Genomic DNA, 15,898 nt, shown 5'->3' with positions numbered 1-15,898 from the left:
GTCTCATAGGACAAGCGGTCATTACACAGTGAGCTCTCAGCCAGTAATGACAGTCTCTCTGACAACAGCAACCCTAAGGTGAGACTGAACTGCACCTCAGCCACGCTCAAGGTACTACACGATATCATAACCGCCATCGATAAAAGACAGTACTGTGCAGCCGTCTTCATCGACCTTGCCAAGGCTTTCGACTCTGTCAATCACCATATTCTTATCGGCAGACTCAGTAGCCTCGGTTTTTCGGATGACTGCCTTGTCTTGTTCACCAACTACTTTGCAGACAGAGTTCAGTGTGTCAAATCGGAGGGCATGCTGTCCGGGCCTCTGGCAGTCTTTATGGGGGTGCCACAGGGTTCAATCCTCGGTTCGACTCTTTTCTCTGTATATATCAATGATGTTGCTCTTGCTGCGGGCGATTCCCTGATCCAGCTCTACGCAGACGACACCATTCTATATACTTCCGGCCCGTCCTTGGACACTGTGCTATCTAACCTCCAAACGAGCTTCAATGCCATACAACACTCCTTCCGTGGCCTCCAACTGCTCTTAAACGCTAGTAAAACCAAATGCATGCTTTTCAACTGTTCGCTGCCTGCACCCCTGATAAGCATATCACCACCCTGGATGGTTCCGACCTTGAATATGTGGACATCTATAAGTACCTAGGTGTCTGGCTAGACTGTAAACTCTCCTTCCAGACTCATATCAAACATCTCCAATTGAAAATCAAATCTAGAGTCTGCTTTCTATTCCTCAACAAAGCCTCCTTCACTCACGACGCCAAACTTACCCTAGTAAAACTGACTATCCTACCGATCATCGACTTCGGCGATGTCATCTACAAAATTGCTTCCAACACTCTACTCAGCAAACTGGATGCAGTTTATCATAGTGCCATCCGTTTTGTCACTAAAGCACCTTATACCACCCACCACTGCGACCTGTATGCTCTAGTCGGCTGGCCCTCGCTACATATTCGTCGCCAGACCCACTGGCTCCAGGTCATCTACAAGTCCATGCTAGGTAAAGCTCTGCCTTATCTCAGTTCACTGGTCACGATGGCAACACCCATCCGTAGCACGCGCTCCAGCAGGTGTATCTCACTGATCATCCCTAAAGCCAACACCTCATTTGGCCGCCTTTCGTTCCAGTTCTCTGCTGCCTGTGACTGGAACGAATTGCAAAAATCACTGAACTTGGAGACTTTTATCTCCCTCACCAACTTCAAACATCTGCTATCTGAGCAGCTAACCGATCGCTGCAGCTGTACATAGTCTATCGGTAAATAGCCCACCCATTTTTACCTACCTCATCCCCATACTGTTTTTATTTATTTACTTTTCTGCTCTTTTGCACACCAATATCTCTACCTGTACATGACCATCTGATCATTTATCACTCCAGTGTTAATCTGCAAAATTGTAATTATTTGCCTACCTCCTCATGCCTTTTGCACACAATATATATAGACTCCCTTTTTTCTACTGTGTTATTGACTTGTTAATTGTTTACTCCATGTGTAACTCTGTGTTGTCTGTTCACACTGCTATGCTTTATCTTGGCCAGGTCGCAGTTGCAAATGAGAACTTGTTCTCAACTAGCCTACCTGGTTAAATAAAGGTGTAATATATATATTTTTTTTTTTAACTTGATCTCCAGGTGACATGATTTCAGTTGCTCTTTCTAAACTGCATCTGTGTGTTTCAGGGTAAAGGTATATTCAGTGGAATGTTCCAAAAGGCTCCTAAAACAGCTGAAGCCTCGCAACCAGAAGAGGTAAACATGTTAGTCCTAAGAATCATTTCTATTCAATCTCTATGGTATATACAGTGCATTCTGAAAGTATTCAGACCCCTTCCCCTTTTCCACATTTTGTTACGTTACAGCCTTATTCTAAAATAGATTCTTTAAAAATGAATCGTCATCAATTTACACACAATACCCCGTAATGACAAAGCGAAAACAGGCGTATGACATTTTTGCAAATGTATTCAAAATAAAAACAGAAAATTTACAATATTTATATTTACATAAGTATTCAGACCCTTTGCTATGAGACTCAAAATTGAGATCAGGGGCATCATTGTTTCCATTGATCATCCTTGAGATGTTTCTACAACTAGATTGGAGTCCACCTGTGGTAAATTCAAATGACTGGACATGATTTGGAAAGGCACACACCTCTCTATATAAGGTCCCACAGTTGACAGTGCATGTCAGAGCAAAAACCAAGCCATGAGGTCGAAGGAATTATCCGTAGAGCTCCGAGACAGGATTGTGTCGAGGCACAGATTTGGGGAAGATTACCAAAACATTTCTGCAGCATTGAAGGTCCTCAAGAACACAGTAGCCTCCATCATTCTTAAAAATGTATCAAATTTGGAACCACCAAGACTCTTCCTAGAGCTGGTCACCCGGCCAAACTGAGCAATCGGTGAAGAAGGACCTTGGTCAGGGAGGTGACCAAGAACCCAATGGTCACTCAGACAGAGCTACAGAGTTCCTATGTGGAGATGGGAGAACCTTCCAGAAGGTCAACCATCTCTGCAGCACTCCACCAATCACGCCTTTATGGTAGAGTATCCAGATGGAAGCCACTCCTCAGTAAAAGGCACATGACAGCCCGCTTCGAGTTTACCAAAAATAAACATGAAAAACAAGATTATCTGATCTGATGAAACCAAGATTGAAATCTTTGGTCTAAATGCCAAGCGTCACGTCTGGAGGAAACCTGGCAGCATCCCTACGTTGAAGAATGGTGGTTGCAGCATCATGCTGTGGGGATTTTTTCAGTTGCAGGCATTAGGAGACTTGTCAGGATTGAAGGAAAAGTGAATGGAGCAAAGTGCAGAGAGATCCTTGATGAAAACCAGCTCCAGCGCGCTCAGGACCTCAGATTGGTGGCGAAGGTTCACTTTCCAACAGGACAACGACCTTAAGCACACAGCCAAGACAAAGCAGGAGTGGCTTCGGGACAAGTCTCTGAATGCCCTTGAGTGACCCAGCCAGAGCCCGGACTTGAACCCGATTGAACATCTCTGGAGAGACCTGAAAATAGCTGTGCAGCAACACTCCCCATCCAACCTGACAGAGCTTGAGAGATATTTTATTGATTTATTATTATTATTATTATGACATACATCACATGCGACTCGTAATAATACTAAGCAATTGGCCCAGTCAAATGTTTATCTGACTGCATAAAGATTAGCAATATGCAAGAGACAATGGTTGAGTTACAGCAATACGCAATGAAGAAACGTCTGAGAACAGAATTCTAAATACAAGTGTATTGTAGCTTAAGTTACAAGACATTAACAAGCATTACTAGGCATTATTCTAAGCATGGTCAGAGAGAGAGAGAAATCATAACCTGAACGGCCATGCCCCAAAAGTCCATGGGGTGGAGAGAGAAAAAATAGTGAGTCTCACCACAGCAGTTCAGGATTTTTAAAAAAGGAACATTTTATAAGCATCCAAGTTATTTAGATTCAAAAACTGAGTTGTTGACCAATAGAATTACTGTAAAGTTCATCTCCAATCAGATATCAGACCTACATGATGTAACGTCTGTATCTCAGAGGTGACACAATGGAGGGTTGGGAGAGATAATACAGAGAATGCTGAATCCCTAAGACAACACAGGAAATGATTGCATACAGTTGATAAGAAGAGTCACTTTGGATGCTGCCCTACAATGTGTCCTTGGTTTTCTTGGTCGCTGGAATGATGATGGTATCCTTGAAGCAAGTGGGGACTACAGCCTGAGACAAGGACAGGTTGAATATGTCTGATCAGCGAACACACTAGCCTCATTTATACCTGGTGCCAACATGCTGCCTTTGTCCTCATCTTATCCACATTCTGATAGTGCACATCGCATCTTCACGTCAGTAAAATATGTCTTTTATCTGTCCACAGTGTCATTATTTTGACCAAATATCCTGGTCCCTGCCTGTATGCCAATTGTTTGACAGATATTCTTTCAAAATAATATTTATTTGAAGACATTGATGCTTTAAGTCAATGGCATCACCTGTCCATGATTTTAGAGGGCGGGATAATGATGATTTAAATAGTTTCACTATCCAGACCTGCCTACACTTCTAAGATATCCAAATAGAATGCGTGTCTGACTACCTCTGGAGGTGGGTAGAAAGATCTGATCACGATGAGTCTTTTTATCATCTACACTTGCCCAAAAATGTGGGCACAATCTAAATGTGGAGAAGATCAGAACAAAGGATGTATGTTAGAACCAGGTATAAATGGGGCTTCTGAGGACATGGCCAGGAATTTTTGTTGGGGTATGTCCGGATTGTTATTGTGGGTACAACATCCTCAACACATTACCTAATGAAGCCTGTGACTGACTATGTATATTTGTCAGTGTTGATGGATGAGTTCTGGTTGGATGAATCTTTGAACATATTCCAATCAGTATTCTCAAAACACTCCTGCATCATTGAGTCTGCCTCTTCTGTCCAGGCCCTCACTATTCTCTGTGTTAGTGGCTCCCCCTCTTGAGTTTCTGTAGGAACAGAGAGACGTGATCTGATTGGCCGAAGTGGGGATGGGGGACGGTTTTGTATGTATCTCGGATGTTTGTGTACAAATGGTCCAGCACATTGTTTCCTCTCATCAAATCAAATGATATTGGTCACATACACATATTTAGCTAATGTTATTGCGGGTGTAATGAAATGCTTGTGTTCCTAGCTCCAACAGTGCACTAGTATCTAACAATTCACAACAATACACACAAATCTAAAAGTAAAAGAATGGAATTATGAAATATATAAATATTAGATTGAGCAATGTCAGAGAGGCACCTTTACTGACCTCGCCCTCTGGATGGCAGCGGGGTAAACAGGCCGTGGCTTGGGTGGTTGATGTTCTTGATGATCTTCTTGGCCTTCCTGTGACATCAGGTACTGTAGATGTCCTGGAGGGCAGGTAGTTTGCCCCCGGTGATGCATTGGGCAGACCACACCATCCTCTGGAGAGCCCTTCGGTTGTGGGCGGTGCAGTTGCCGTACCAGGCGGTGATAAAAAGGGCCAAGCCAAATTCTCAGCCTCCTGAGGTTAGAGGTGCTGTTTGCACCTTCTTCACCACACGGTCTGTGTGGATGGACCATTTCTGATCATTATTGATGTGTACGCCGAGGAACTTGAAGCTTTCTACCTTCTCCACTGCGGTCCCGTCGATGTGGATTGGGGAGTGCTCCCTCTGCTGTTTCCTGAAGTCCACGATCAGCTCCTTTGTTTTGTTGACGTTGAGTGAGAGGTTATTTTCCTGGTTATTAACCCTCATGGGGCAGGATACATGTAGGCAGAGTTGTGGAGTCTGACTCGAGTCACAAATTTGATGAATTGAGGCTCGACTTGATTGAAAATAAATTCATTTGAGACTTCACTTGGACTCGGGACTCGACTTTGACTTGAGACTGATGACTTGAAATTATCTGGCCAGGTTTTGTCATGTTTTGTCATTCATTCTATGGTACAGAGTCTCTGGATTTACTCTCCACAAAGCCAAAGACAGTAGCCGCACCACCGGCCTTGCAAAAAAACATGCGCAAGGATAGGGAAATGCACACTCTGCCCAATGACTGGACCAGCAAACTGTCAATCAACATAGGTTGGGTGAGCTAGCGAACAGATTGGGTGCGGCGCAAACATAAAAAATGTAGGGAGAGCTGAAAGAGAGCGACCGGGCTCCACGTATTTGACTGGTTTATTTATGACACCGCCCCGAGTTAGAGGGTAATTAAGTTGCTCAAGAGTTAGTACATACAGGAACTTTATTCAGACACACAGAGGAAGATGAACATGGGGATGGTGCTGTAATGGACACAAACTGAGAGATAATGAATATGCTATACAGGAGATAAATGCACTCGCCTGAATAGATATAGCCAGATAGGCCAATTTGACCCCCTCAATAATATACCATGATGAATTTGATGGATTGGAAATAAGTTTCCCACAAAAGCTACTGGCTTTCTGTGGCTTTACACTACACAGTACTACTCAATTCCTAATTTTATTATGCTTTTGGTTTGGCCCGGTCCTCAGAGGCCATGGTTTGTGAAGGGGAGAAAAGTTGAGTAACGCTTGAAAGGGAAATGAAGCAATAGCTTCTCTGTAACAAATAAAGAAGTACAGTCATATTTAACATGGTAAATTCACATAAAGTATATAGAAAATTATGTTTTAACAAGCATTACTAGGCATTATTCTAAGCATGGTCAGAGAGAGAGAGAGAAATCATAACCTGAACGGCCATGCCCCAAAAGTCCATGGGGTGGAGAGAGAAAAAATAGTGAGTCTCACCACAGTCTCACCACAGCAGTTCAAGGTGATGAGATGTGTGTCTCAAGTGTGAACAGTTTCTCAAAGCTAGTGATAATTGGTAATGGTCATATTGGGCTCAATTTGTTGAGTTCAAAGACAACTTTGGTAGTATTACAAACTTTGAAAGAACTGGTTTCTAGTAGGCTTCATAATTAGAAAAGGCCTGTTTCTCTGAACCTCAGGCAGTAGGTTCGAGAACACCGTTCCCTCACCAGTCAAAGGCAGACAGACTCTGACCAGCAGCAGCAACCTATCCTCCTTATTTACAGTGCATTCGGAAAGTATTCAGACCCCTTCACTTTTTACACATTTTGTTACGTTAACAGCAATATTCTAAAATGGAAAAAGGCTGTAATCGCTGCCAAAAGTGCTTCAACAAACTACTGATTAAAGGGTCTGAATACCTAAGTAAATGTGATACTTTTATATATATATATACATATATATATATACATGTGTATATATATAAATATATATATATATACATGTGTATATATATATATACATGTGTATATATATATACATGTGTATATATATATATATATACATGTGTATGTATATATATATACATGTGTATATATATATATATATACATACATGTGTATATATATATATATATATACATGTGTATATATATATATATATATATATATACATATATACATACATGTATATATATATATATAAACATACACACATTTGCTAAAAAAAAATCTAAAAACCTGTTTCTGCTTTGTCATTATGGGGTATTATGTGTAGATTGATGAGGGGGGGAACTATTTTATAGATTTTATAAGACTGTTAACATAACAAAATGTGGAAAAAGTGAAGGGGTCTGAATACTTTCCAAATGCACTTTGTTTTAGAAAACACATTTGAAAGCCAAAATTGAGGGGGGAAAGCACTCAATGTTTATGCAACCTAATAATCAACCCCTAAAAATACTTCCAGAACAACCTTTTATATATTTATTTTCAATTGAGAAAATCTATAACAGAAATCAGCCCACCCTACTCGTCATTGATAGGGATGTGACATTGATAGGGATGAGACATTGATAGGGATGTGACATTGATAGGGATGAGACATTTATAGGGATGTGACATTGATAGGGATGAGACATTGATAGGGATGTGACATTGATAGGGATGAGACATTGATAGGGATGTGACATTGATAGGGATGAGACATTGATAGGGATGTGACATTGATAGGGATGAGACATTGATAGGGATTTGACATTGATAGGGATGAGACATTGATAGGGATGAGACATTGATAGGGATGTGACATTGATAGGGATGTGACATTGCACAGCAGAAAGCTGGTTTATTTCTTTATTATCTGATTTATTCTTGATTTCAATATGGAAGGGAAACCATGTACTGGTGTTTGTATATTGATGAGTAAAATGTATTCTCATACAGGGTGTTGACCCTGGAACCCCCAAAAATATGTAAAACAAAGCTGCACAGCTATGGCTAACCAAAAAGGACTGGTTTTGAAAGTTGGATCATCAAATCCATTGAGGCTTTAAACGTTTTCTTAAACTATAGATTTTTTTAAACATTTAAAGCAACTGGGAAATGTCCATGGCAGGCATTGTTGTTACACATTGGGAGAGAGAGTCAGCTTTGGCAGTGCCTCTTTGACACAGAGAAGAGTCTCGGAAGTGACCTGTCTTGAAGCCTGACTGGTTAGGGTCAAGAAGATCATTCTGAGAGAGATAACGAGAAAGTTCATCAGAGGCAGCACACAAGTGTTTTTGGAAAGAAAAGAAAGTTCAATCGTTTTTGACGTCAGATGAGTCGGGAGTGTTGGTTTCTTGAGGAGGGAGAAACTGGCCATTTTGAAGTCAGAGGGGACACAGCCAGTCGTCAGGGATTAGTTGATGAGGGAAGTGAGAAGGTCTCCAGAGATGGTTTTGAGAGGGGATGGGGTCGAGCGGGCAGGTTGTTGGGCGGCCAGACCTCACTAGTCGCAGGATGTCACCTGAAGAGAGAGGGGAGAAAGAGGTCTCCGCTTCAAGATATCGCTGCTTCATTCACATTGAATGCTTACTGTGCTTTTGTTTTGAATTCAGGATTCAGATTTGGGAACAGACTGTAATGACAACCTCTCAGAAAGCAAGGTAATCTACCCTGAAAGGGTTGTCTCTGTTGTCTGGAACTTCTAGTGACGGTTAGTGTTAGTTTATTAACTCCCTCTGTATCTGATGTAGGAAAAAACAGGGATTTTGGGACTCACTGGGATTTTCAAAAGGTCTCCAAGACCATCGCCAAAGCCATCCCCACGCTTCACTGTTGATAAGGTAGTTAAGTTGTCACTATCTGGTGTTCTTTGTAACAGTATCAATGTACAATCAAACAAATGTTTCTAGTAACCCTGTGCTCTAAATATGTCAGGACCCTCTCACTGAGTACAAGGAACTCTCCGCCAGCAATGACAGCCTCTCAGACTTCACCACAATTAAGGTAAGATTTTGTATACCTACATTTACGTATAAATGTAAATACATTTGATTTCATATAATTATGTTTTAGAAAATGACTATTTTTGTTGTAGGAAAATCTCTCTGCACAAAGAGAACTCTCAGCCAGCAATGGTAGTTTTTCCGACACTACAACCACCAGCAAAGTGAGTCTTGCACCTTATTTTACCTACACCTACGTTTATCATCACTTTGTTAACCCACCAATGTGCCTTGTATGTTTACTGAGTATGTATTTTTGACACAGGAGAAAAAAGGAGGGTTTGCAGGAATCTTCAGGAGAACTCCAAAACCTTTCGAGCAACAGGTAATTACAGTCATGTAACATTAGCATGTAACATTAGCATGTAGCATTAGCATGTAGCATTAGCAACTGTAGCCAACTGATACATGTTACTATGCAGTTTACACCCAGAACAGAAAACAATGTACACAACATGTCATGTTTACACGTCCTATTAGGACAGTATGGACACAGAGCCACCTGTGAGAGGTAGTCAGCTGAAGCGCCGGAGGACAATCAAGAAGAAGAGACGGGTGAGTGATCAGTTATTTAGGTGATTCGATCCATGATTAACCTGTGATTTCAGAGATTTCACTCATGTCGCTACTCAATACAATTACTTGTCTGGTCCCAGTTGGTTTTGAGGCCATACTTTTGTTATGTACTATAAATGATTTTGTTTATTTTCATCTTGAATATTAAATCAAAGTTGCTTCTCAGGTTGTGTCATTCCAAGTGAAAAGAACTCTCCCGGGATTCCAAAACGTACTGCTGCTCGGGTATTGATATTTCTTCTTGCGTTCCTCAACCCCTCCAACTCAGTCCATCACTTAATGCCCCTCTATGTAAAACAGTTTGTAATACAGTAGTAGTAAAATACATGCTGTGGTTTTCTGATTTCTCCCTCAGGACTCTGATAAGGAGCCTATCATTGAGGAGGCTGTGGAGCTGCAAGGGCTGGCCCCACTGCAGGTCAGCTATAGAAGATGTGTATCATGCACACTGGCGCTTTATATGTTGCCTGTGTCCAGTGGTCTGATGTGTGTCTGTCTGTTCCAGGAGAGCACAGTGGAGATCCAGCCTGTGGAGATGGCAGCATACCCCACTGATGGAGTCAACCTCTTGGAGTCTGAAGAGGTATCTGTGTGTCTGTCTGTCTCTCGGTATCTGTCACTCATTCACACTCTCTGATTTGGAGACGACTCTGACATGTTTTCTCATTGTTGTTTCTTTTTCAGGAGAGCGACGGCCTGTTGGACTGGTGGAGATCAGTCGAAGGTGTGTTTCCACCTCAAACTATTTCTGTATGCCTGAGGGCCTTTAAGTGGCTGAGGGAATATTTATGTGCTGGTGAATGTATGTGTTGGAGAAGTGTGACGACTCTTGTGTTGTGGGTTACCAGGTTGGGAGCAATGGAATGAAACATCCCATTTCCAAGAGGATGAAGCAGATATGTGAGTCATTCATTTCTCTGTGCCTTACGTTCAAGTTCAAAACGTTATTGTCCATTTTCTGTTGACATGGAAAGTTCATTTTAAAACGCCTCTGTCCCTCCCTCTTTCCCTCCCTCAGGGCGGTGGAGCAGGTGGCTGACCGTGTGTTCATGGCGGCTCGGCTGTTTGTGCGTCTCTTCAACCAGCGGGGAGCGTCACTGCAGGGCCGTATCCTGGAGCTGCTGGCCCAGGCCGACGCTGCCGACCAGTTCCACAAGAGGACGGTGACGGCCGCTGTAGGGGGTGGCGTGGCCAGCGTGTGTGGCAGTGTGGCCACCATCACCGGCCTCATCCTTGCCCCCTTCACCTTCGGAGCCTCCATCATCGTCACCGCTGTAGGCATCTCCGTGGCGACCGCTGGAAGCATCGCCTCGGCAACGGCCAACATCACTGATACAGTGCACTCCAACATGGACTGTAAGAAAGTGGAGAAGATGATTCAGGGCTACCAGGAGGAGATCAAGGACATCAGGGAGTGTATGGAGTTTGTACAGGTGGGTTACTGTTCTTTCTCTCTCGCTTACTCACTAACGGGCACACGCATGCATGTTCACATCCTGTATACACATACACACTCCTCCCCCTCTGTCCCACACATGTCCTTTCTCTCTGTGTGTCTGCAGGAAGGTATGGAAGCTCTGCAGGAGGGGAACTTTGAAAAGTACACTGAGAGTGCAACCAAGAAGGCTCTGAACCACAACATTAAGCACGTAATGAAGGAGGGGGGGCGGGCCGGAAAGAAACTGATGATCAACACAGACAAGCTCATCAGCACCGTGCAGGTTCTAGGCGTAGCAGGGGGGGCCGCCAAAGCAGTTAAGGCCATCAGCGTTACCACGGGCGTCATGTCCGCTCTCTTCCTCGCACTTGACGTCTTCTTCCTCGCCAAGGATTCCCATGAGCTGCGCAAGGGCGCCAAGACAAAGTTCGCCTCCGAGATCCGAGAGATGTGCAAGGACCTGCAGGATGGGCTACTGGAGCTGAACAAGGTGAAAACCCAGCTGCAGAAAACAATGGATGGGATCGAGCTGGAAGAGTACGAGGAGGAGGAGGAAGTGGAGGTGGAAGTGGATGATGACCTGGAGTCAGACCCAGTTAAACTCGCTCAGCTGGAGCAAGAGCTGGACCAGTTAGAGGAGAAGTTGGACAAGAAGGTCCAGGAGGAACAGAAATGGAATAAAAGCAATGAGGAGGCAGCTAAGAGTGAGGAAAGGGAAATGAAGGAGGAGAAGAATAGTAAAAAGAAGGATAGTAATAAAGAGGAGGGAAAGAAGGCGAGACCTAAAAGTAAAACAATCGAGTTGGGTGAGACTGAGAAAGTGGAGATGGAGAAAGAGCGGACGACTGAGAGGGGAGACACTAGTGGTAGTGTGAAAGGTGATACTGGCAGCGTTCAGAATAAAAAAGGGTCAGAGAAAGGGAAAAAGAAAGATAAAGGAATGGAGAGTAGAAACACCAATGAAAAGGGAAATGTTGAGGGCAAAAAAGAGAAAAGAAATGACAGAGGCAGTACGAATGAGGAGGGTGAAGAAAAGGCAAGAGAGACTGAAAAACAAAGAGGTAGAGGCAATAAAAATGAGCTGGCTGATACAAAGAAAGAGATGTCAAATGAAAATGTAGAGTCTGAAAGGGGGAAGAGTGAAAGATTGAAGGAACAAAAAGTAGCTGGATGGGAGACTAAGATGAGGGTGAGGGAAACTTCAGAAAGAGGAAACGTAAGCAGACATAGCAGCAAGACTGACAATGAGCAAATCCCGAAGAGGAGTCCGAGGGAGAGAGGCAGTAGAGATGAAATACCAGGGATTGCTCCAGGGAGAAGACGCAGTAAAGATCTGAAGTGTGGGAGCATAACTGAAACGGGTGAGATGGAGAGACCGAGTAAGACTGAAAGGGGTGGGGTAGAGAGGGGGATTAGGAACTGGAGAGCAGAGATGGATAGGGGAAGTCAAGATAAGCACAGTGTTGACTTAAAGGGAGACTCAGAGAGGGGGAAGACAAAAGAGGAATCTGAGGTGAACAGAACGAGTGGGGTTGAGAGAGGGACAGCTAAAGGGACCTCTGAGGAGGAAGGAGTGATGGAGAGAATGTCCAGGAGGGAGAAAAAAGACAGGGAGTTGGGGTGTAAGAGGGAAAGAGCTGAGGAAAAGCATGGGAGTAAGATTGAGAAAATGCAAAGAAAATTTGAACGTGGTAGGGAGCGAGGCATCAGAAAGGAAGATGAGGAGGTTCATCAGAGTGAAAGGGGCAGGAAGGAGGGTGATGTTGAAAGGAAAAGGAGAGATGGTGACGCTGAGCAGAAGCCTCTCCGCCAAGGCGCTCATCCACGCTCCAAAGCCATCTGCCAATTTTACATCTGATGCATTATTAACTGAGTACTTAAAGAAGTATTTTAAAAGGGATTAACCTAGTGTTTGGTTTTATATTAATTACTTGGGGACAAATTGAGACAAAGACAGTCATTGTGTTTTAAATATTTGATAGAGCAATGGAACTCAAATGTGCATTTTTATACACATTTTTCTTGACAAAGATATTTTTTGTAACTGTAAAGATTGTTGTATGAAAATGAATTTCTCGTGGACAGACATACATCAACAATTGTCTGGAATGAATTGGATGTATGGAATAACAAGCTGCAGAAGTTGGTTATTTGGACAAGTCACAATTTCGCAGGTGTTAGTTAGCATGTTTAGAATTTCGGAAGTGAAGTGGACATTCGGCCATAACTTTCAAATATGGTGGAGCTCCTTGTTCCGCTCCTCATTCTAGCATCTCTTCCACCTATTCACTTAACATGTGTGGACCTAGAATTTAATCGAGCACCTGACCAAATGCTGGGGACTTTAGTTCTCGGTTAACCAACATTATTTGAAGAAATCGCTGTCCAAAAGCTGGTAGCAATTCATACAGATGTCAATTAACTCCATAGGAAGAGTCGCACTGACTCAAAGCACTTTATAGAGCAATGGCTGCTGCTCATTGGGCCGATTCTGACCCGAATTAAGCGCACATAAATGGAACGTAATTACTTTTTTTATGCACTATTCTCTCTATGCGTATTCTGACCTAAACTTAAGCAAGAGAAAAGCATGGTATTCACCCGCTATTTGTTCGGGGTGGAGATCTAATAAAATGGAGATGTGGCAGAGGTGTGTTTATAGATCCTCCTCCATATTCTGATTTTGCCTTAATTCCCTCATAACTCCACCACCTTTATGCAAAGGAAATCATGAATAAGGTTAGAACGAACCTGCCGGTTTCAAGTGGGAAAAGCATCTACTTTATATATATATATATATATAAACAGCATTCTCCATGCACTGTAATACATACATTGATAAGAGCTATATAAGTGAGTAACCCGTTTGGAGAAAGGGATTGCAAATACACATAGCAATTGTTTTAGATCATTCATCGCTATGATCCCTGGAGAAGAACGTGAAACCAGTCATATGGAAGAAAACTGAAAATCATATCAACATGACATGTATTGCGGCACCTTTTCCAAAGTGAAGTAGGCTCTAAAGAGCTGTACCGTTATTCTGAATTTTAATTGTGCGCCTTCATAATTTGCGTAGATGAAATTTGGAGATCTAAGCTATAGGCTTCTGTAGAGCTGAACCTGACGATTTGATGCATGCGCTTTCAAAATGTTTTACTGGTATGCCCGGGCATTTCTACGTTTTATTTTACAATTTGTATCATGTTAAATATGATCCACTATTGGGAACAACCACCAGTAATACCCACATACATTTACAACTGTCACTTTAATGTTCGTTTTCTTCAATTTGTAGCTTACATTTTGTATCATTCCATTCCGTTTACGTGTCTTTCCTCTGTCACGTCTGTGGAGTTGTTCCCGAGGGTCGCTAGCGTTAGTGGTTCATATTAGGCTAATGTTGTGCAATAATTTGGGACATGTAGCCTATTTGAATCATTATGGAACTCAGACCACACGTAGCAGGTTAAACCTGGAGCCTGGCACACGGTTCACGACGACTGGAGCAGTCACACAGTTCCATGATGAGTGAGGAATAGGATAGATATAATTATTGTTCATTCCTAATTGTGAACTTTTCCCCACCTTACAATATTTATTGGATTGAATATGACAACTTTCAGGGTGTATTTTTTTATTCATAAATGCATTATGTGCGTAAATGTTCTCCTATTTTTTTTAAATGATTCATACATACTTTCTTAACCCTAAAATGTGTTTAAATAATCAGAGTATTTTTAAATCTACCAGTTGGTGCTGAAACGGAGACGAATATGCATATATTTAGATGGCTTTCTTTTATTGATCTCTATATTCTGAACCCATTCTCAATGTATTCTAGTCAGTCTGTTGACAGAATTTGAATTTTTAAAAAGGTACACAGTATTTAAAAGGGATGGCTTAAAATGAACGTAGGTTACTGAAAATCCTGTTGAAAGAAAACTGACCAGGAAGTGAGAGGGATTTCAGCAGTTGAATTATTATTTGGACAAGTCACAATTTCGCAGGTGAGTGAGCGAGAGAGAGAGAGAGTGGAAGAATGAATCTGGTGAAAATGTAGCCTAACATGGAATGTGATTATCACAATACTGTGTGCATGGCAACACATGACACATTATTATGAGGTATAGTTAAGTTATCAGTTGTGTGTCTGTCTCTGTGTTATATCTTTATAGTGGCAGACATTTGAGCTAATTCCAGACCAGCTGATCAGCCTTCAAGGGGAACCCATCTTTAGCTTTTGTCAGGTCACACACAAGTTTACATACAGAGACATGTTGTATATTTGTGTTCACCAGCCCAATCTAGTGACCACTATCCTCTGGACTCAGCCAGCCTAAACGGAGAGGTATTACACATCACTGGGACATTGTTGATTCTAGGGCTGTCCTGGACTAATCTTGGTCGACCGAAAATAGTCTGTTCTTTTGACCAAATGTTTGTACAATCAACTATATGCATTGAGCTTGTCTGATGCTTTAAAGTTACGGTTTGATGAAATAAGACACAAATGACTCAAGAGGGAGACAGATCAAGATAACCAGAAGAAGAAAAACTTAACATTTACATTTACATTTAAGTCATTTAGCAGACGCTCTTATCCAGAGCGACTTACCTTATCCAACTATTCTCCTCCCGCTCCTGCTGGCTTTCGCAGATAATGCCATTACTCTCCTGAAGTTGTCGGTAATAGGCTACAAGAAGAGTCTGCAACTTTTCATGTGGAATTCAAATTTATCTTAACATTTCTACCAATCTGTGTGCCAGTTGTGGTTTTCATATGCACATTTTCATGAAATAGTTTAATTTAATTTTTAATAACAGCCTAATGCCGTTTATATCTCTATCAGTGTGATGTGATTCATCAAAATTCTATCCAAATCTAAATGAAAATGATAAACCTAAAAAGTAACTTCTATTGTCATTGTTAACTATATAAAAATAGCCTACATAAGGAGAACATATCCTGATGAAAATAAATATAATATAAATATATCATATTGGCTGCAACAAACTTGAAACATTGTATCAAGTATTAACTTGGGTCTGCC

General features: G+C 42.0%; 1 protein-coding gene across 1 annotated transcript in view; it reads left to right on the top strand.

Annotated features, from left to right (window-relative positions):
- Positions 1-10,722, top strand: part of LOC124041603 — a 41,282-nt gene extending 30,560 nt beyond the window's left edge. The window contains exons 26-39 of the mRNA XM_046359366.1: positions 10-78; positions 1,708-1,776; positions 8,441-8,488; positions 8,579-8,668; positions 8,763-8,831; positions 8,923-8,994; positions 9,096-9,155; positions 9,311-9,385; positions 9,573-9,631; positions 9,762-9,824; positions 9,912-9,989; positions 10,091-10,130; positions 10,255-10,306; positions 10,425-10,722. Of these exons, the coding sequence (XP_046215322.1) occupies positions 10-78; positions 1,708-1,776; positions 8,441-8,488; positions 8,579-8,668; positions 8,763-8,831; positions 8,923-8,994; positions 9,096-9,155; positions 9,311-9,385; positions 9,573-9,631; positions 9,762-9,824; positions 9,912-9,989; positions 10,091-10,130; positions 10,255-10,306; positions 10,425-10,573 (993 nt within the window). The 3' untranslated portion in view covers positions 10,574-10,722. The remainder of the gene's footprint in view (positions 1-9; positions 79-1,707; positions 1,777-8,440; positions 8,489-8,578; positions 8,669-8,762; positions 8,832-8,922; positions 8,995-9,095; positions 9,156-9,310; positions 9,386-9,572; positions 9,632-9,761; positions 9,825-9,911; positions 9,990-10,090; positions 10,131-10,254; positions 10,307-10,424) is intronic.
- Positions 10,723-15,898: the final 5,176 nt, after the last annotated feature.

The sequence above is a fragment of the Oncorhynchus gorbuscha genome, linkage group LG08 (assembly GCF_021184085.1).
Source record: "Oncorhynchus gorbuscha isolate QuinsamMale2020 ecotype Even-year linkage group LG08, OgorEven_v1.0, whole genome shotgun sequence".
Classification (NCBI taxonomy): domain Eukaryota; kingdom Metazoa; phylum Chordata; class Actinopteri; order Salmoniformes; family Salmonidae; genus Oncorhynchus; species Oncorhynchus gorbuscha.
Note: the sequence above shows the minus strand (reverse complement) of the source record. Positions and strands in the feature narration are given on the sequence as shown.